Consider the following 19,841-nt stretch of genomic DNA (forward strand, 5'->3'; position numbering starts at 1 on the left):
ACACAGCCTGGCAAACAAAAAGGCGACAGTGCTGAGACACTCTGGAAACCAAAAAACAAAAAAGTCCCATTTAGAGATTGTTGCAAAGTCATGATGGCATCATCATCTGTCACCTGTTTACTTATTCCAGAACGTCCTTTAACATCCTGTTGCGTGAGAGCGGCTGCAGGTGCATCGTGTGACGTCAGCAGGAAACGCAATGCAAGCCACTTCCTGTTGACTCCTCACGCACAAAAACATGAGCTTTGACTTTATTTAAAAAATATTTTAATGCACCATTAATAAAGGATCCAACGCATTAATACAAGAGAAATAATATTAAAATAATCATCAAATTAAAAGGAGGAACAATAAAAAAAACAAGGATGGAAGATATGTACATGTGTCCTCGTGGAGAGAGGGAAAGGAAGGTATTTACAGCTTGGAATCAAGTGTGTTTCTACGAGAAACAAACACTTTCTGACATTATTTACATCACTTTTTTTTCATCACTTCATCCTGTAAGAGAGAAAAAAGACACTGGGGTTTGTCAGAGGATTTTTTCTGTTGCAAACAAGAAACAACATTTTCCTGTTGGGCAGACAAAGCCAGCCGTCTTTTTGCTACTGAAGAGATAAAACTTTGGACGAGCTAACCTGCCGCGTTTGCCGTCGTCGACGCTCTAAATAAACTATTTCTTTACGAGGGGTGAGCCTTTTTTAAAGGAGAAAAAAAAGATGTGCCTCTTAAAAACATTTGTGCAACACACTGACAACAACCTGCAGGAGTTTGGTAGAAAAAAAATATGTAAAAATAATAAACGCGTACAGGTGCAGCTCAGTAAATGAGAATATCGTTTATTTTAGTGGTTCAATAAAAAATAAAATCTTACTTTTATATTCTATACATTCACTAAAGAGAATGAAACATTTTCAGAATAAAGTTCTTAATAATTTTGATGCTTATCGTGAATATAAAACCCAAATTTGTATTTTCATAAAATGTGAAAAATGGTGAAAAACTGTTGAAAAACCTTCCTGAGCCTGTCATTGGTCTCTTAGTCTGAACGGAACTCCTGAAATCAAATGACTTTTGCACCAAATTCTCATTTATCGAGACGCACTCGTATTTGTTGTACTTGTGGAAAGGCAACGAGAGGACGACACAGAGAGAAAACAAGACACTTTGCCACCAACACAAAGACGAGCACAAACGTGGTGAGGAAGGAACACATACTTAGAGTTTGATGCTGGAGACAAAAGCAGGTGTGAGGTGAGAATATAAACAACCGAAGCGGTAACAGCAAATGAGGATCAAATGAAAATAACGCAAGACCGAACTGTTAGCTTAAAAGTCTGCCCGACACAAGCGCTTTTTTTTCCCATTTTAACTTTAAAAACCCTGAATTTGTCTGTGTGCGTCATTGTGTTTTTGTGTGGACCTTTACAGATCTCTTCATAGCGCCCCCAAGAGGCTGCTGAGCGAAGAGCACCTTCGGTGAGGCGGGGAAGGGAGGTTAGTTGAGCGTGCCGCGGCAGTTCTCTGTGCCGCACAGGCAGGGGATCTTGTTCTCCTCCAGGGGGAACTTGTAGTCGTAGGTGATCTCCTCGTTGACAGCGATGGGCTGCTTGGAGTAGATGACGATCTTCTTCTGAGACTCGATGGTGATCACCTTGGCGTAACAGTTTGGCTGCAAGGGCGAAGAGACCCACAATGCAATGTGAGCATCATGCTGTTCATCACAGATGACATCTGTGTACTTCACCACATAAGGATGATCATGTACCCGCTGTATTGTGATACTGTTATCATTGGTGAAATATTGTCATAGCATATAACAGATATGGAAATCTATTCTACGTGACTCACTCCTGCAATACATACAGTATATCACAATGTATTATCAATGGTTTCCATCAGTACCACATAATCGTTGTGTCGAGATACGTTGTGTGATAATATTGTATCAAGCCAAAGATATTGTGATACAATCACTGTATCAAGATACTAGCATTGTATGATAATAGCGTATCAAGGCAAACATATTGTGAAATAGTAGATAATCACAATAGCTGTATCGATATACTAGTGTTGTACGATAACATTGTATGAAGGTAAATATATTGTATAGTATACTGTAGTAGATTATCACATAATGGCTGTATAGAGATACTAGTGTTGTGTAACGATAATATGGTATCAAGGCAAAGGTATGGTGCGGCCAACTCACAGTGCAGCAGTGGTTGATGAAGCGGGCCAAGTTGCCACACTTGGTGGCATCTATGATGGTGTCGTGGTCCACTCGGAACAAGTAGCTGCTCCCGATGCCCTGCTGAGCGTACCGCTTCTCCCGATTGTCCGCCACCATCTGCCGGCACACGTGCATAAATATGTTTTTGGTCAGTGTGCTTTTTGCTCTTCTGTCTGACATGAGGAGTGTCCAAACTTTTCCCCACTGAGGACCACATGGTGAGACATCATTGTGATATTTTTCCATTTCTTAACAGGCTAAAACCAGCCCAGCGTAGATCTGCCAGCATGTTGCACACATGGAACCCACTTATGTTGTTAGCTATGCCCAACAACTCCTCAAGTCCTGGTTCACCACATTATTATTATTATTACTACAAAGTTTGCTGTTGGTTTTTTTTTGTGCTGTGGGCCACAAATGTTCCCCAGGCCGCACTTTGGGCTCCCCTGGTCTGACTACATCAACACGAATGATGATTTCCATGATAAGCGTCTCACCTGTCTTATGTTCTGACCCACATACTCAATGACCATCTCGTCGGCAGCGATGGCCTCCATGGCGAACAGGCCCCACTCGTGGATCCTACTGCGTCCGAATCGGAGCTTCTTTTTACGGAACTGCATCAGGACAGGAAAAACGCTGCTCAGTGCAAGATTACAACTGGTGCAGGGGCTTTGACACGTGTGTGTGAATGTGTCACAGGCTATTTTGAATCATGCACAGTGTTTCCCACAGGACTGCAATCTATCTGTGGTGCTTAAGGCGGGGTCTAGATGACTACATCATCAAATTTGTGTAATTGGCCATGACGCACTTGCACTTAATTTTTATGGACGCCATGGGAGAGACAAAAAGTGAGTAAAATAAACATGACAGTTGGCCACACAGATCGTTCTTGCAACATTTTATTGTCTGGCAGGTGCGTATGAGGTGTGCTATGATGCCATCCAGTGTAAGGAGTTGTAATAATGTGTTTATGAGCAAGGGTGAACAGGTAACGTCTAATTGATTTATTATAAATCAATGTATGGGAAACACTGATGTCGGTATAAATTTGCGCCATGTCAAAGTGACTAATAGCAAAATTTGCTGATGCCATCACTGTGTTCTTTGGAGAGCTGTGTTCTCATTTCCTGCGTGTGCACGTTACCACACTGCGCGTACTTTGTTGTGCAAGAACGTGACCTTCAAGAAAGCTGAAAAAAAAATGGACTGAAGAAAGCGTTTTTATGACATCATCTGGATTTAGGGCGCACGGAAAGAATGTGGTAATTGTCCGAGTGGGTGTGGGTACCTTGAGCTGGTTGAGCTTCAGGAGGTCAGAGTCCATGACGGCCGGTGTGCCGATGACGGTCAAGAGGCGTCGCTGCTCAGAGCGCCTCTCAGATAGCGCCCGGTTGGTGCCCTGACACAAAACCAGACCATTATCTTGAAAGTCCTTTTTTTCCTAAAGGCTTGCAGCACAATTTGATGTTATGTGGCCTTGAGATGGAGGAGAGGGAAGCGAAGAACCTTGGCCTCAATTTAGATGAGTGAAGCTACCTTGAAAACACTTGACAAAGCAGATAAGACCAACAGCTACTAAGAGTTTTTGCCTTATCACGATTTGCTCAATAAATCAATTGTGAAACCTTTCTCCCACGTGCTGAATTTACAACCCAAAACTAACAGTGCATCTCACTTTCTTCCCCTCCCTCTTTACTGCCAGTTGAATTCCTGAAAGTGTTTTTAAGGCAGCATAGTGGGTGACCACCGGACCCCCGAGATGGATGTTTGTACAGCCTGCAAAGGCCAACAACTCGCCAAAATTGTTGCGCTTGAACTGTGGAAGACTTCTGTGCCTCACATTTCAGGTGACCTTACCAACAACGCTGCAGTGCAGCATCTTAAGCAGGGATGGGCACGCTGAGATTTTCTTTCAATGTCAAAAAGAAAGGCGTGAAGGGTGCACACCCATATCTACATCTTCATTCGAATGAAGAATTCATTCGAATTGAACATTGCCTTGTGAAACAAAGGAAAAGGAATGCTACGACTCTTCACATTCAAAAGCACAAAATAAGGTTTTAGTAAAGTAAATCTCGCTCCATTCACTTAGCCTGCATTGTATGTAGCACACTACAACAATATTAGAGCAAAAGTTGCAGTGGTAAAGTAGTTTGATATGAATGAATTACACCCTCTGCTGGTCACTGTCGAGCAGCAAAACCCAGAATACCTCCATGGCTTTCAGGCAAGATAACTTGACTGCTCTGCTCTCAGACATGGTGAGGTGCATGTAACAAGGGATGATTGGTGCTTACTGAGCTGTCAACGTTCTCCACCTCCCTTATGACCTGCTCGGGAAGGTCCAGGTCAAGGTAGACGTCCTTCTCCTTGCGGCTGATGGCGTAGTAGCCCTCGCTCCTGGCGGAGCCGGTCACATGCTCCCGAAGCTGTCCGTCTGTGCTCCTCTTCTTACGCCGAGGGTTTGGCAAATTGGTCAGTGGGCTCATCGTTAAGGCTAATATGCAACTATGAGACTAAAAATTTCACACAAATGCAAGAACTAGCAACACGGATGCCATGATAAGGATATCAGTGTGTTGGACCCAGTGGGTGTCATTGAGCCAGTCAGAGGAGTGGTTGTCCTGCAGCAGCTTCTCGTATGTCTTCTTGAGCAGCATCAGGTCCTCACCGTCCAGGCCCGAGTTCCAGATATCGTACAGGATGGTCATCTGCTCAAACTCGCTGCGGTTGTCGTATTTCACAGCTGGCGTTGCCTCGGGGCACGGGGCGGGTTTGGACGTCGTCACCCCGGCCTCCTGCAGGAAGAGACGCTCACTCTTCCTCACCTCCTCCAGCATTTCGTCCTCAGAGTCTGTGCTTGACAGCTCGCCGGACTCCAGTTCCTCCACATCCACGTCATCCTCCAGGTCCGAGTCCTGTACAGAGACAAGAGTCAGCGCGACCAACAGCATCTGCTTCAACTCCTTTTGGACGTAATCGTGTACAGAAGCGTGGTAGCTAATCAGCAGCTGATTGTGATGAAATGGTTCTGCTTGCAATACAGAGCACAACATTAAACAATATCTGATACATGTCTTATATCAGACGTGTACCTAACGTTGTGTCCTGTAAGTTGAATATGTCATTAGATGCACAAAGCAAACACACCTCTAGTTTCCGCTTCTTCTGTTTCTTGCTGGGCTGCTCCTTCTGTTGTTTTGTGGGAAGAACTTCCAGGTTTTCTTTGTCCTTACTGTCTTTACTTCTCTTCTTTTTGCTCTTCTCAAATTCCAGTGCTTTGCTTGCCATCAACTTCTTGGCTGGAGGAATTGCGGCCAAGCTCGACTCGTCAGCCGGGCACAGCAATCCCAAATATTCCCCCGAGTCTCCTCTGGGCGGCAGCGCCTCGCCGATGACCTCCTCTGGTGCCTCCAGCACCCCAGAGATGGTGTTGAGGTCTGCTGGGAGGAGAACTGACGAGTCCTGTTTGGAGGAGGTCTTTTTGGGGGCAGGTGGTCCCGTGAGAAGAGGCGGTTTGGAATAGCTGTGCTCCATGAAAACAACCACACTCTCCAAACTCATGACACGCAACAGCGCTTCCCCCGAGAAGAGACCTCCCTCCATCTTTTGCTCCTCTGCCTCATCTGATGTCTCAGTCTCCTCAGAGTCTCCGGCCTCGGGGTCCATTGTTAGGGCAACGTCAGCCAGTACGGACAGGTCGGCGGTTGAGGCGGAGGCCAGCTGCAGCAAGCTGGATGCTCCCAGTTGTTCCCGTTGCCTCAGCCTCTGACTGTTCTCCTCATCCTCGTCTTCCTCTTTGAGGGGGTGACAGGTGGAAACAGAGAAGCCGGAGGGCCGGGACTTTCCCTTGCCCCGTTTGCTGATGGGAGACGGAGGGGGAGCCTCCTCGAAGGCCATCCTGCACATGGAGGCGTGGTCCAAGGGGAGGTTCTGCACAGTGCGGCATACCATGATGGGAGAAGCGGAGGATTTGGGGGAGTCTTTGCCTGAGCCCCGTTTCCCGGGCACTTTGGCCAGGGCAGCCTGAGGGGACAGCGGGGTCCTTTTGGACTCATGGGAATCTGGAGTTCTTCCACACAGTGGCAAGATGAGGGCGTTGCCTTCGCCTGGTTTGGAGGCGAATGGAAGCAGCTGGATGCCATGAGAGGGACGTGTCGAAGATGCGGCGGCAGCAGCACGAGGGTCTGAGGGTCTGCTGGGTGAGTGGAGGAGCGGAGATTCAGCCACCATTTGGGAGGGAGGTACAGACAGCGGTAGCGTTGACGACATTGCTTTGCTGTTCTCCTCCGTGGAGAACGAGACAGTCTTCCTGCGTTTTTTGAGCGGGGGCACGAGGACGACGGGGGACGAAGGACGGGGGTACGGCGGCGATGGCGGTCGCTTGGAGGATGCTCTTGCATCCGCTTTGCTGTCTTTGGCGTCACCTAAATGAGAATGCATTTTCAGCTGCTAATATTGTTGTGATGTTTCTGACAGAGGAGGACTTTGCACTCACCAGTTTTGACCGCAGCCTTTGGAAAGATCTTCTCTCTGAGAAAAGTACCAATGCAAATTGACATCAACAATGTTTTCATAGATAATAACATCTTCCTCAGTACAGTGGGGTGTGCTGTTTGAGGAGAACAGCATGCAGACATACCGGCCATCTTTTTCTGTGGTGCTGTCCATGGTGGACTCGTCCATGGTGTCCGGTCCGTCGCTGTCGGGCCTCTCTCCTTCCTCTTCATCCTCGGAGGAAGATGATGATGAAGATCCGGAGGACGATGAGCCCTCGGAGGAAGATGAAAGGCTCTCGTCGTCGCTGTCAGCGCTGAGAGCATCATCTGAAAAGAAGATTGTGTTATTTCTGTCAAGCAGAAAAGACACAAAAATCTTGTGTGTCCAAGTTTGATTCATTTACCATCAGATTCCTTTTCACTCGCCTCTGCTTCCTCATCGTCCTGAGAAATAAAGAGTTGACATTAAAAGTTACAGCAGGAAGACAGTGATTAGAAAAGAAATGCTGCCCCCGAGTGACACATGCAGGAAAAGCAACATAACAACTAAGGGCGCACTCACACTTGGGCCAGGCCTGCTTAACACCTACTAAAGCATGGTATGTTTGGCCAACGTGGGTGCATTGAATCACACGCTCCCCTGTTTTGGCACAATTGGAACAGGTGATCTACAGCCTGGCACGGCACGACTTCCATGCACATGTGCAACGTCATAGAATGACAGGAATGTGACTGCTCCATGCAGATTCTTAATGATAACCATCTGAATGTTAACAAAACGATCATACAAAACAATCGAAAAGTGAAACCAACAGCACGCTCCCTCACCAGCGAATACATACGCGTGCGTAATAAGGACGTGTCAAGTAATTAATATGATCACCCCTCCTGCAAGTAATTCATGAAAGCTGCAACTTTGTGCAAAACAAATCAGCAGAATGACTCAAAACAAGAGAAACTGCAGTAAAACAGCAGCATAGAAGTGATGGGATAAGCACCCAATCCAGCACAGTACGAATGGCCCAAGTCCCTCACGTTATATACTTAAAGTATCTGCAAATAAAAGGATGCCATTGTGCTTGTTTTGACCTTTTCAGAGGAGGAGCCATCAGATGTTTCTTCTCCCTCGCTGTCCAGCTCCCAAGGTTTGCGATTTCTGGGCTTCTTTTTCCTCCTCTTGTTGTCCCTTCCAGCTCCGTGTCTGCCAGCGTCTGCCATTCTCCCATCAGCAGCTGCAAACAAGACATGGAGGTAAGGCGGCCGGCCCGTTCCTTCAACACACCAACGTGCCGTTTAAAATGTCGACACGGGCACAGCAAACCTTCATCGTCCTCGTCAGGTGGGGTGGAGGGTCGCGGCCTCTTCATGTCTGCCTCCTTGAGTTCCTGAGGCTCTTTCCTCTTCACCTGAACAACAAGAAGTCATACTTATCTATACTGTACATCCACGTTTTGCGTTATAGCCTCATTCAAGTTTTCTAAGTATTACCTTGAAGGAGGGCAGTCTTAGCGCGCCACGAAGAGAGAAGCCCTCCACGCCACCACTTTTTGCCCAGTCCACAAGAGACGTGAGAGGCTCGCGAGGACGGCTCACCTTCTCCTCCTTCTTCTCATCATCACGTAAGGCTGACATCGTCTGGAATGGCTGGGAAAAAGAAAAGTCAGTTTTGAGATTCCAGTCCGAATCGCCAACATTTTACCACACCAGTGTCCCAAAATAGATGAAACCATGACCCTTCCCTACCTTGGCTTTCGTCTCCTTCCTGTCCCACCACTCATCAAATGTGGCGAAGGCGATGTTCTCTACCATCTTGCGGTTGAGGTCCCTCTGCATGATGTTCTTCATCTCCTGGATGAGAGTGGCGAGCACCATCTGAACGGTGGCTTCATGAGGGTTGTCAGCCAGCAAGGGCATCTCCTCCCCTGGGGTTTGATACTCGCCTCCCTCACCGGGCGGCATGGTGCCATAGGCAGGCGGAGGCATGTAGGAGGGGTAGTGGGCGGCTAAGAGGTGTGGCGGCCACGCAGTATGGGGAGGCGGTAGGTGGGGTGGCGGTATTTGCGTGCCGTGTGGGTCGGTGTAAGGGTAGGGCATGTGGGGGGGCATGTAGCGGTGATCCTGGTCGTAATGACCGGCACCCGCCCCGCTCCCTTCTTGGTCCATGTAGGGGTGGGGCGGTGGTGGCACGGAGTGCATATGGTAGGAGGAGTAGTCTGCTGTGGCGGCCTCGCCCGGGCCTGGCGTGCCATTGGACGACGACATGCGCAACTGGTGTAGGCGACTTAACATGTGCGTCTGCATCTGAAAGGACATGGGGGCGCCACCCGTGTACTGGTTCATCAGCTCCATGGAGCTGGCATAGTCATACATGTGGGGGGGCAGGGGCGGCGGGTACTCGGGGTGCAGCTCCATGTGGGGTGGGGGGATCCCGGGAGGTGGTGGTGGCTGCAGCGAGTAGCCCGGGGGAGGCGGTGGAGGCAGGTGAGGGGGGTAGGAGGGGATGGGTGGGTGCATGGAAGTGCCAAAGTGCTGTGCAGAGTCAGAGATGGGCGGGGGCGAAGACGAGGTGTCCGTCGTCTGCGAGGGCATGGGCGCTTTGGATGAAGTTGGCGATGAACAGGAGGTCATGGAAGGCTGGTGGGTGGTCACCGTTGTGATGGTCAACTCCCCCTCCTCCTCCTCGTCTGAGATCTCCATGTCCTCACCCGAGGAATGCGGGGGCGACTGAAAGAAACAAAGACTTAAAATTTGGAAATGTCCCATCTCAAGACAATAGAAACAAGGATTGATGCTTTGCTTTGTGTCTCTAAAGAGGACATTGAAGAGACGAGCACCTTTATGTTGACCCAAAACAGACAAACTGTCAATCAAATCTAGTGTGTCTTTAAAAAAAAAAAAAAAACTTTGATGACAAGCTCACCTGGCTCTGGCCGTTGAATGGTGGCGTGCGCGCTCCCGTCCTGCTTCGTGCGTCAGCATTCCCATCCTGGGACGTCTCCTCCTGCACAGCTTCTGTCCCGGCAAGGCCAACTTGGGGAGGGGGCTCCTCTGGAGGCGGGACATGGGGGGAGTACGTGGAAGATGATGCAGTTGAGGCTGGTGGTTCGGCAGGACTCTTCCGGCCCTCTTTGCCCTTCCCTCGTTTCCTGAGGTCGCGCTCCCCTTTCTCCTTATCCCCGCTGTCCCCCGCCTGATTGACACTTGCGTGCTCCCCAGTTCCATCACCCGCCCGCCCTTTTTTCTCCCCACCATCCGCCCGTGTGCCCCTCTGTTTGTCCTCCTTCCGCTCATCCTCATCTTCCTCATCGGAGGCGAGGAAGGAAAACTTGGTCTTCTGTTCCTTGAGGAGCATCTCAATGCGGGAGTCCAGGCTGCTGCTGTGGTAAGCAAACGGCAAGCTCTCATTGGTGGAATCTGGCTCTGGGGAGGCAGAGCCACGCTGGGGGGCTGATGAAGGGCTGGCGGTGGCAGGAGGGTGCTGGGGTAGGGAGGAGGCGGAAGGGGACATAGATGAGGAAGCAATGGAGGGCGGCGGGGACAAAGGCGGGGGGGTTTTTGGCGGGACAGGTGGGGTGCTGGGACGGCGTTTGGGCTTTGACCACTGCTCTTCACGGGCCGGGCTGTCCTGGTTGAAATCCAGAGTTCCAAGCGTCTCGGCCACGGCGGCAGCAATGACGGAGGCTGGCGGCAGGGGAGGTGGTGGCGGGGGAGGCGGTGGCGGCAAAGCACCGTGGTGACCAGAGTGGTAGTCCTTCTCTGCACCCACTGAAGGCGGAGGGCCCCTCTCTGTCAGACTTGGGGCCCCTAGACGAGCGGATACGTCCAATCCCTGAGGAGGGCCCGGGGCGGGCTCTTTGGAGGTGGAATATGCTGAGTAGGATGAGGGGGGAGGAGACATGCTGTTAGAGGAGGAGCGGTACGAGTTGGAATTGTATCTGGGGTCTGAGCTGTTGGAGTATTCGCCCTCTCTTTCCCGGTCTCGGTCTCGGTCCCGGTCCCGATCCCGATCCCGATCCCTGTCCCGGTCGTGGCTGCTCTTCCTACGGCTGCCGTGGTGGTTGTGAGAATGGTGGTGGTTGCGGTGCCGCTGGTGACCGTGGTCACCCGAGCGCGACCCCGTGCTGTCCCGCCGGTACCCCCGGTCATCCCGGCGGTCAGCGTGATGGTGGGAGTGGTGGGAATGGTACTTGGAGGAGGAGGAGTTGGTGTCCTGCTGGTGATGGTAAGATGACCTTCTTGAGACAACGGCCCCCGCCCCGTAGCGCCCTCCAGAGTCTCTATCCCGCTCCCTGTCACGCTCGGACACAAGGGGCAGATCATACTGTGAGGCCAGGGTGGGCAGGTGCATTGTGGAGTGGTGCGCCATGTGGGGGCCGGGTCCTCCCACATTAGGGTACGGCGGATAGCACGGCGGCTCGTTGGGACGGAAGGAGGAGGCAGGGGGATACATGGGACGACCTCTGTGGTACACGGAGGGCTCGTGAACGTCCTCGGAGTAGCGAGACACTTTGTACCCCCCCACGGTGGAGGAGACGGCGGAGGAGGAGGAGGAGGAAGGAAGCATATCCTGAGGGGGGTAACCGCTTCCCAAAGTGCCAGTGTTGTAGCCAGTGTGCCTGAGAGGAGGAACAAGGATGTTTAAGGATCTTCTATGGACAAATCTAAATCTATAAAATGTGTCATTGAAGACAAGCACAATGTATTTCTTCAGACAACTTCAATAAAGAAAAGGGGATATTTTCTCTCTAAAACAAATGGCCACAGCTTACCTGGCACCAGAGTAGCCCGATTCTTGAGAGAATGGCGTGCCGGACCGGGAGCTGTAGGGAGTTCCACCTTGAGAGGATGCCGAGGATCCGGAGTTGTAGGCGCCGGTCATGGAGGAGGGGGGCGTGTCCAGACGCTGTTCACCGAAGCCAGTGTCCGCAGAGCAGGGGGTGACATTCCCCGACGTGAGGGCTTGGACGCCCGCCGCCAACACGGCCAGCTCGCTGGAGAGCCTCCGCCTGATGTCTGACGACTGTGGATGGAGGAATCTTGGGTTAGCGTTTGGAAATGGACAAAAGTTGTCTCTTTTTGTTCAGGAATGCTTGCAGTGATTTCCTACTGAACATCCAGGACAAAAGTAACGACAGTGTAGAGTCGTATCGTGACTGTACCGTGTCAGGCTGTTGCTGTGTTGGGGTCTGGGGTGTGAGGCAGTCTACTAAGGCCTTGCCTCCTAGAGGGACCGTCTGAGGTGTGTAGGAGCCATTCACAATCAAGTCGTAATACTTCTGCCTTTGCTGGCCTGTACACGCACAACAACAACAAAAAAAACATTTAAAAACAGAGTGGACATGTGCAATAATGTATACTTTAAAACAGTGACGTGAGAACTGTATTAATGCGTGTATTTTATATTAACTCAAGACATGAAACATTCACATGCTAATTCTCCACGGTGTACTATGCATTAAACTACTTTAAAATGGTCAACAATCCTATTTCTTTTTCAGCACAATGGAAGAGAGTTTAGCAGCGACGCCCCACCGAAAGCAGGCTGTGGGTTTGAATCTCAGCTCAGGACCTTCTGTGTGAAGTTTGCATGTCCTCGCTATGGTCACACATGCCGTTACCTTTTATATCCAGTTGAGCATGGATGATGTTGCCCATGACCGAGGTGTTGTGCAGCTGCTTGACCGTGTCCTTGGCCCCCCGCGTGCTGGTGAACAACACCCTGGCCAGGCCCAAGTGCTTCCTGGTCTTGGGGTGGAATAGGATCTCCATCTCCTCCACTTCCCCGAACTTGGCGCACATTTCGGCCAAGAAGGGCTCCTTGATGTTGTCGTTGAGCCTGGCGAAGGTCACCTCTTTGAGGGGGATGGGGCCCACGTAGAACTCGTCAAGCTGCGGCGACGGGGGAAGGGTGGGTGGGGGACACAAGAGTAACGCATCAAGTGGTTGCTTGAAGGCATACTCGCACGAGGCCCTCCATACTGCCATATTACTGCAATATCCCTGAATTTGAGGATTACTTAATAGACACGGCTATTACGCACATGAAAGTGTGTGCAGATGAGTGAGTGTGCTGTGGGGTTTGACTTCTGGATTAATTTGAGTCTTTGCATAATATTTCTATAATCAAAGAGGACAGTCTCACCTTAAACTTTGGCACCGGAAGGACCATTTCTGTGTACCTCGACCATAGCCTCCTGGGTCTTGGATCCCGTAGATCACCCACAGGGGGAAATCCAGAGTCCTGGGAATATTACATTATTGTGAATAAGAGGCATGCAAGATAACATACAGAGTTAAATATCAGACTCACAGGTACACTGAAATGCACTCCATCATATCTGTAAATCTTCTGAGCGACCCGTCTAATGGCTGGGTCCTGGACAAGTTTGTAGCTCTTCCACTGCAAGCTGACAGCTTTTTGTGTGTCTGCCCCACCGTCTGGATCCATCCTAGAGCTGAAGTGTCAGACAAAAAGCCATGACATCAGACGGAGGGTATTTAATGATGCAAAATAATGCAAGCGTGCCAGTATCCTAAGCGACGAAGACTGATCTGACGAGCACCCACAGCTAATAACATCCTACCGGTGGTTACTAATGCAAAATACAACACGGAAAAAAACAACTCAAGTGCGAGTGACGGCGAGGACGTCTTAGCCTTTAGAGAACTACTTGTACATCGTGAATAACATGGCAAAGGATAAAAGAAAAGCAATTGCGTGACGTTTTCAGGATGCTGTCAAAACAATGAGCGCGTTACGTCACAGAGTACTAATTTAGTTAGCAACCCGCGGCTAGCATAGGCTAACACTCAGCGACAAAATGCAAAGAAGCTGTGCACAAACACCAAGGCGGGTTTCAAACTCAGCAAAAGTCGAGTCGGGTTCACGACTGGGTCGCAAATATCACATTAACGGCGACCAGAGCGTTGTACAACGACAGTAAATTAGTTATGCTTTTTTTATGCTAATGCTAGGAAGTTTTCGCGACCGTTGGCTAGCGCTAACTAGCACAAGAATCAACTTGAGAGACAAACTCATTATTATCAGCACACTTCTTCAGTCGAGCGCGCATTATCAGCGGCGGTCGTGTTGTGGAAGCATTTCCAAGGCTTTACCGGCCCCCTTTTCTGCCCAAATCTAGACCCCCACCTCCAAGAGTCCTACAGCCCGCTCATCCGAGTGTAGCAACCCGCCGCTCCAGTGTTAGGCAGCAGCACCCAGGCCCGGACAACAAGAAAAACACAGTCCCCCAAACACAAACGGGACAGCTCCGATGACGCGCTCAATTAAGAATGACGAGCGCAAACGATTCCGCCAACATTCCGGTTGTTAGTCGATACAGAGACGAGTCTCTACGAAGCACCTGGGCGTTGTTTTGGTCTCTAAAAGCCCAATATTGTGGAGAGAGCGGCCATCGCGTAGCAAACCTGAAAGCCTCGCCTGTTCGCCATCAGTTGAAGCAAATGCAGCAGTCACCTTCGTACGAGCACTTTCTTCCGAAATAATAAAACATTTAAAACAAATACAATGACTACATTTAACAACGAAAATGTTAACAATAATTTATTCCTATAAATTATTGCGCCAACATAATTTTAGTATAACATGTCTCCACGTCATGTCAACAACTGAAATATATGATCGAATCTGCATTTGCGAATCTTAACAGCCCGGTCGAACAAAGCGCCCTCTAGTGGCTATCTGTGACCCCATTCTTCAAATTGTCCACGCCAGGTAGGTACTGTTGGGCTAAAATTGTGACGTCATTTAAAAATATCAGCAAAAGTTACTAGTGTGATGTTTGCATAAAAATAATCTTCAATATCCATTAAAAAAAAAAAAACATAAGATTTTGCAGGGAACTACATGAGTAAGACCACATAGCATCACAATGAAATCACCGGTATACATTGCACCTCTTAATAAGCTTGACTAAATTAACTTCATTTAATTCGTTATCTTTCATCTCTAATGGTGGCACAGTCTCAAGATCCTCTACCAATATAACAAGCCTCAGCAGGTTGTCAAATTTGGTACCTATGTAATATACAGTTATATTTATATATGAATTCCCACAACTCCTCAGTCATTGCGTCCAACCAGTCAGTTTGGCCGATGTGATGAAACCAAATCTAGTCCAGAGAGTGCTGACACAATCGTGAAGTTAAATTTAGCACCAAACCACACCCGTTCCAGTCCCCATTATAGAAGGCACCATTTTGCTCACTGACAAGACATCCCTGAATGAAACCAACAACAAAACCGATTTCAGTGCACTTTATTGACTTTGCTCAGATATCCATTACAAACAGCCTGCAAGCAGATGACAAGATGTCTCAGAATGAAACCAACAACAAAACTGATTTCAGTGCACTTTATTCACTTTGCTCAGACATCCATGACAAACAGCTTGCAAGGAGATATAAGTTAAAATGTAGTCGATTTTACCATTGAAGATTATGTTAATGCTAATTATTACAATTAAAATCAACTCCACTGTGATGCTTGTTTTAACTTTAAAAATGTGGTACAGCAGGTGAAGTTTTAAAAGCCCACCAAGAAAACTTAATTTAAAAAAATGATGCTGTGTTGTGGTGATAAGATGTGATAGTGACAAAAGGTCCTTCTCACTTAGCTCAATGCCAAGATGAGCAGATGGCGACAGAGCAGGCTGAGCTTGGCACAGCCACAGAAAATATGATGTCTGCTCGCACACTGTGGCCGCAGAAGCTTCCGTTCTCTCACATGGCCTTCACTTTGATCTGCTTCATCTTCATCTGCTTCTTCTCGATCTTCTTCTGCTCGCGGCGCTGGGCGGCTTCCTGAAAGGTGAATTGAAGTAATTTGTCGTCCACAAAGAAAACCAGTCCCAGACTGTTTCAATTCTAAATTAATTCTTCAGCCCTAACCTCAAGGCGACGCTGTCTGTCCGGATCCTCCTCGTTCATAATCCTCTCCTTCTCGGCTCGCTTCTTCTCTTCGCGTCGTGTTTGGGCGGCCTCCTGGCGCTGAGCATGAGTCTGCTTCAGGAAGTTTTCCTCCACCCGGGCCCGGTTGCGGTCCGCTTTCATTTTTCCCTGCAGACACATCAGTGAGGATCTTCTATGCTCTTCAAGCTTCACATTGTATGTTTGCAAATGAAATTGAGTGTGTGCGCTCACCTCCCGGTTGAGACGCAGCTTCTTGACTTTATCGATGCTGTAGATCACCATGTTCATGAGTGGGAGCAGAGCGTCCATGTCTTTGGGAGAGGTGTTGCCCATGCCAGGCACTATAAACACGGCGTAATAAACATGTAGTTTACCAAATAAGCATGTTTTCTGTTAATGTTGCAGTGGTAACGACTAAACAGTCACCATTAAATGTAAACAGTAGTGTCTTCTTGGTGTCAGGCAGCTTTAAGGGCTGACCCTCTCTGCAAAACAACACATACTGTAAACATCAAACAGCCACAAAACCACAAATAAATGCTATTTTTAAAGCTAATACTCACTCTTGCATAACTTTTGGACCAGAAAATTGGTCCGAGAAATGGATGGACTCGATCTTGTCAGCATGGTTGGTGATATAATGTACCATCTAAAACACAACAAGGTGGCCTCCTTTAGTGTTGTTATAAAAGAGTTAAGAGTATTACGGTCAAACATCACCTTGCTGTCCATCACTCCATCCGTGACCTCGCCCATCTCAGTAAGGATAGCCAGAGAGTCTGGAAGGCCGAACTTGGCTCCGGACTTTGGCTTGTCCCCGCAGAACTCACTCTGCATTTAGTGTGGAGTACAGGACAGGTGAATAAAAGATCTGTAAATGCAGCATTCTGGATGCTGATAATGTATCCCACCAGGCAACTTTCAATTACTTACCAAGTCCTGCATCTCCTTCTGAAGGCGGGCCATGGACTTCTTGGTGCCCACAGCAAACACAAACGTGTCCATGTCCTCGTCATTGAGGGTCACTTTGATTTGCTGCACAAAGACACACACTTGGTGAGACAACTAAACTAAGAAGCAGCCATCTGGCTGAGATGGTACCAACCACTTGGTCACAGGTGGGCCTCATCATCCTGGCCAGAACGTTGAGTAGGTCCTGCCTTTTCAAGAACTGGAAGCACAAACGCATGCGTAACAGTCATTGTATAACAGTCACAGTCATGCATAACATGCACACACACAAAAGCACACACACCTTCAGCTGGATGAGCATGCCCTCACAGCACACACGTCCTGAGCACCACAGGTTGTAGATGTGCTCGTTTTCCTGGTTGAGCTTCCCCGTGCTCACGGCTTCTTTGCTGGTGCCGTCATCGCCTGCGTGCACGCGTTGTTAGAGGAGCCGTGACATCACAAAACATCCCGACAGCGATGGAAGAAACTCACCGACGAGAGCAAAGTTGCTCTCTAAAAGTTCTCGGTGAGAGTTGAACCAGGCCTGAGCCAGCCGGCTGTTCTTGTTCTTGCCGATGATGTAGTTCATGATGTAGGCCAGTAGGCCCGTCACCATCAGGATCTCCATGTAATAGCTCTCCCAGCTGTTCTGCAGATGCGGAGGAACCTGCACACAAACAACAGACAGCAGTTTACAACATGGAGTTCATATAATATTCAGCATGAAAACACTGTGACACCAGCAGGAAATTAGGGAGTGTCGAAAATTACTACATTTTTTGGTGTAGCTTTAACTGTTTAGGGAGTATAAAGGATTTTACTTTGGTCTTGTTTTATACATTTAGGGAGCATTCAAACTGTAATATATTTTGGATTTTTGCCTTTAGAATGACCTTAAAATGTTTGTAACAATATATAGATTTGCATTTTTGGCAGTGACATAATTTATAATGACAATTGCACTCAGGAGGCTGCGTATTAAAATCAAAGTCAGGAAATGACATGTAGAGCCTGAGAATGAACCCTCTAAATGCCCATTTCATTCAATGATGTCATTGTTTTTGCTTACAAAAATACAAACAAAAAGTTATTTTCCATATGATAAATGTTAGGGAGCTGGGGCTCTATGTCAAAGATCAGGCTTAACTACAGACTTAACTATAAGATTAGTAGTAAAATTGACTTTGATGCTTTATTTTTTTTGCAGGGTCAGATTCCAAATTTACTTATAACTTCCAGTATTTACCCTTTCCTGTTTTTTCTTCCTCCAAAACATTATTACCAAAGTCACCATTGTTTATTACTACTAGTAGCCCACTACTACTCAAGAAGCTCAATAGCTAGTCAGGAAAACACTCAGGAAAACATTGTCCCCTGGTGTTTTGGTCGATAACTGCAAGTCACAAGCTCAGACCCTGCGGAAGAGCTATATAACAGGACCAAGATGCCGTCAGAACAGTCGGCATAGTGACTACGCTGTAGCATAACGAAGCCTTAACAGTCTACAAAAAAAAAATGATAAGCTCAGGGAAGGTTTTTTTCTTTAAAATCAGATTTACCGTGTGGATTATGAGGTGGTCTTTCACGGGATGTCCTGTCTTCTCCATGTCTCCAATCCCCTCAAACTCCTCCTGGTCATACTTGCTGTAAATGTCCTGATCCTAAACAGCGCATGCCAGCATTAGCTTCACTACAGTTACAGCAACATCTTCTCAATATGTCTTGACCTAAAGCCAACCTGCGTGTCGGAGTCCTCAAAGCCATCCTGACCATCATCCTCCAGCTCCACTGTGGCCTCGTCTTCATCTTCGTCTTCCTGGTCGTGCGAGGAAGGGTTGGCCCGTTGCGGCGGTGTGGCGGTTCCGGCCTCGGGCGCATCGTCATCGCTCATGTCCTCAAACTCCGCAAAATCATTGTCGTCAAAGTCTGTCAGGTCCTCGCTGTCGTCAAAATCGTCATTATAGCGCCCTCTGGAGGCAGGGAGGGCCAGAAGGAGCAGCAGCAGGGTGGGGACCAGGAAGAGGTATACACTTCGCATGGTGGCACCTGCTGTAAAGTGGGAAGGTGACACAACAAATACATGAGACGTGTTTGAGTAGTGGAACGACCCTGAAATAAATCAAATGTTTATCATCTTTTCCTAAAATCTTTAAGTAAATTTGCTTAAGTATTATACATGTCCTGCATACATGTCAAACAATGCTATGGGAGCTTTTCTCATTTCCCTGCATGAAGCATCAGTGACTTCAGTGTGTCGATCAGTGTTGAACAGAATAAAAAAAAAACGTTTAACAAGAAAAATATCTGACTTTCGTTTCTCAGGTGGTCAAAAATAATAATTTAACAGGAGACTGGTAGTCATGTGACAAAGCCCATCGGGAAAAACTCCCAAATGAGAGACAGTAAACTAGTAAACAATGACGAAGACATCCAACGACGTCTTGGATGTTATCTTTTAAACCCAGAAATTAAACTTTATCTACACTACGTGGAGGCAAACTTATAACACCTGCCGTATGTGAGTGAATCGTTAACGATCAACCACAAATCTGTAGCTAGCACAACCTTAGCGAGCGACAAGCTGGCTAGATGAATAAACACAAACACGTTGCCACAGTAACAAAGTCTGAGAATGTTTGTGCGAGTAGTTTAGGTGTTATAACTTGTAAACACGTCGGAATAAATCCCCCTACCTTAATCGCGCCCGTGTCCTACCATCCCCCAAGCACGTAGTCCCTTACTTTCTTATTGGCTAGCGTTAGCATGCTAACTAGCTAGTGAGGTGCCAAGTTGAGCGGAAATCAAGTCAGCGTGACAATAAAGTGTAACGTATGGGAACGGAGAGTAGAATTTAGGCTTGCGGTACCGTACCGGAGTGTTACCGGGGTTCACGTTAGGCTGTTTAATCCCAAGAAGTCTCCCCAAGTGTGCGGATGAGACGTCTGAAGGTTTTGACACGGTTTTAACCTTTCAAAGTAAAAGTAGAAGCAGATGTACGCGCCTGTCAACGCGAGAATTTATAATCACGTGACTACCAACCACGTTCTCCTCCTGTGCTCAGCTGTAATGGGTTTTATTTTTGAAATATATACCGGAAGTATCTGTTTTAATGCTTAAAAATAATGTAATTAAACATTTGTCTGGGTCAAACTATACAAACGTGAAACGAAGAGGTTTGTGTGTATTTACCGTTGCAAAACACTCACAGAGTCAATTTACCC

At 48.0% G+C, this 19,841-nt stretch overlaps 2 protein-coding genes across 5 annotated transcripts; both read right to left on the reverse strand.

Moving 5' to 3' along the window:
• Positions 1 to 92: 92 nt before the first annotated feature.
• On the reverse strand, positions 93 to 14,303 carry setd1a (SET domain containing 1A, histone lysine methyltransferase). 3 transcript variants are annotated; one of them, XM_054759691.1, is made up of 21 exons: positions 14,164 to 14,303; positions 13,046 to 13,190; positions 12,878 to 12,976; positions 12,354 to 12,624; positions 11,895 to 12,025; positions 11,505 to 11,755; positions 9,656 to 11,351; positions 8,479 to 9,459; positions 8,224 to 8,379; positions 8,057 to 8,141; positions 7,825 to 7,967; positions 7,140 to 7,179; positions 6,879 to 7,062; positions 6,735 to 6,769; positions 5,387 to 6,663; positions 4,809 to 5,154; positions 4,534 to 4,715; positions 3,525 to 3,635; positions 2,728 to 2,847; positions 2,210 to 2,347; positions 93 to 1,669 (listed from the first exon to the last, which is right to left on the reverse strand). In XM_054759691.1, the coding sequence occupies exons 2-21, from the start codon at positions 13,181 to 13,183 to the stop codon at positions 1,496 to 1,498; spliced, it is 6,558 nt and encodes a 2,185-aa protein (XP_054615666.1). In that variant the 5' UTR covers positions 13,184 to 13,190; positions 14,164 to 14,303; the 3' UTR covers positions 93 to 1,495. The 3 variants fall into 3 exon arrangements, with proteins under 3 accessions (XP_054615666.1, XP_054615665.1, XP_054615664.1); XM_054759690.1 differs by having other exon boundaries at positions 13,886 to 14,179; XM_054759689.1 differs by having other exon boundaries at positions 14,100 to 14,177.
• Positions 14,304 to 15,096: 793 nt separating this feature from the next.
• Positions 15,097 to 19,632, reverse strand: ccdc47 (coiled-coil domain containing 47). Of its 2 annotated transcripts, none has more exons than XM_054759636.1 (13): positions 19,492 to 19,632; positions 18,359 to 18,669; positions 18,180 to 18,281; positions 17,113 to 17,287; positions 16,922 to 17,043; positions 16,772 to 16,837; positions 16,600 to 16,701; positions 16,387 to 16,497; positions 16,230 to 16,315; positions 16,093 to 16,151; positions 15,898 to 16,007; positions 15,646 to 15,813; positions 15,097 to 15,558 (listed from the first exon to the last, which is right to left on the reverse strand). In XM_054759636.1, exons 2-13 carry the CDS (start codon positions 18,656 to 18,658, stop codon positions 15,478 to 15,480), a joined length of 1,482 nt encoding a protein of 493 aa, XP_054615611.1. In that variant the 5' UTR covers positions 18,659 to 18,669; positions 19,492 to 19,632; the 3' UTR covers positions 15,097 to 15,477. The 2 variants fall into 2 exon arrangements, with proteins under 2 accessions (XP_054615611.1, XP_054615612.1); XM_054759637.1 differs by lacking the exon at positions 19,492 to 19,632 and adding an exon at positions 19,314 to 19,473.
• Between the last annotated feature and the right edge of the window lie 209 nt (positions 19,633 to 19,841).

Source organism: Dunckerocampus dactyliophorus, chromosome 18, assembly GCF_027744805.1.
Source record: "Dunckerocampus dactyliophorus isolate RoL2022-P2 chromosome 18, RoL_Ddac_1.1, whole genome shotgun sequence".
Classification (NCBI taxonomy): domain Eukaryota; kingdom Metazoa; phylum Chordata; class Actinopteri; order Syngnathiformes; family Syngnathidae; genus Dunckerocampus; species Dunckerocampus dactyliophorus.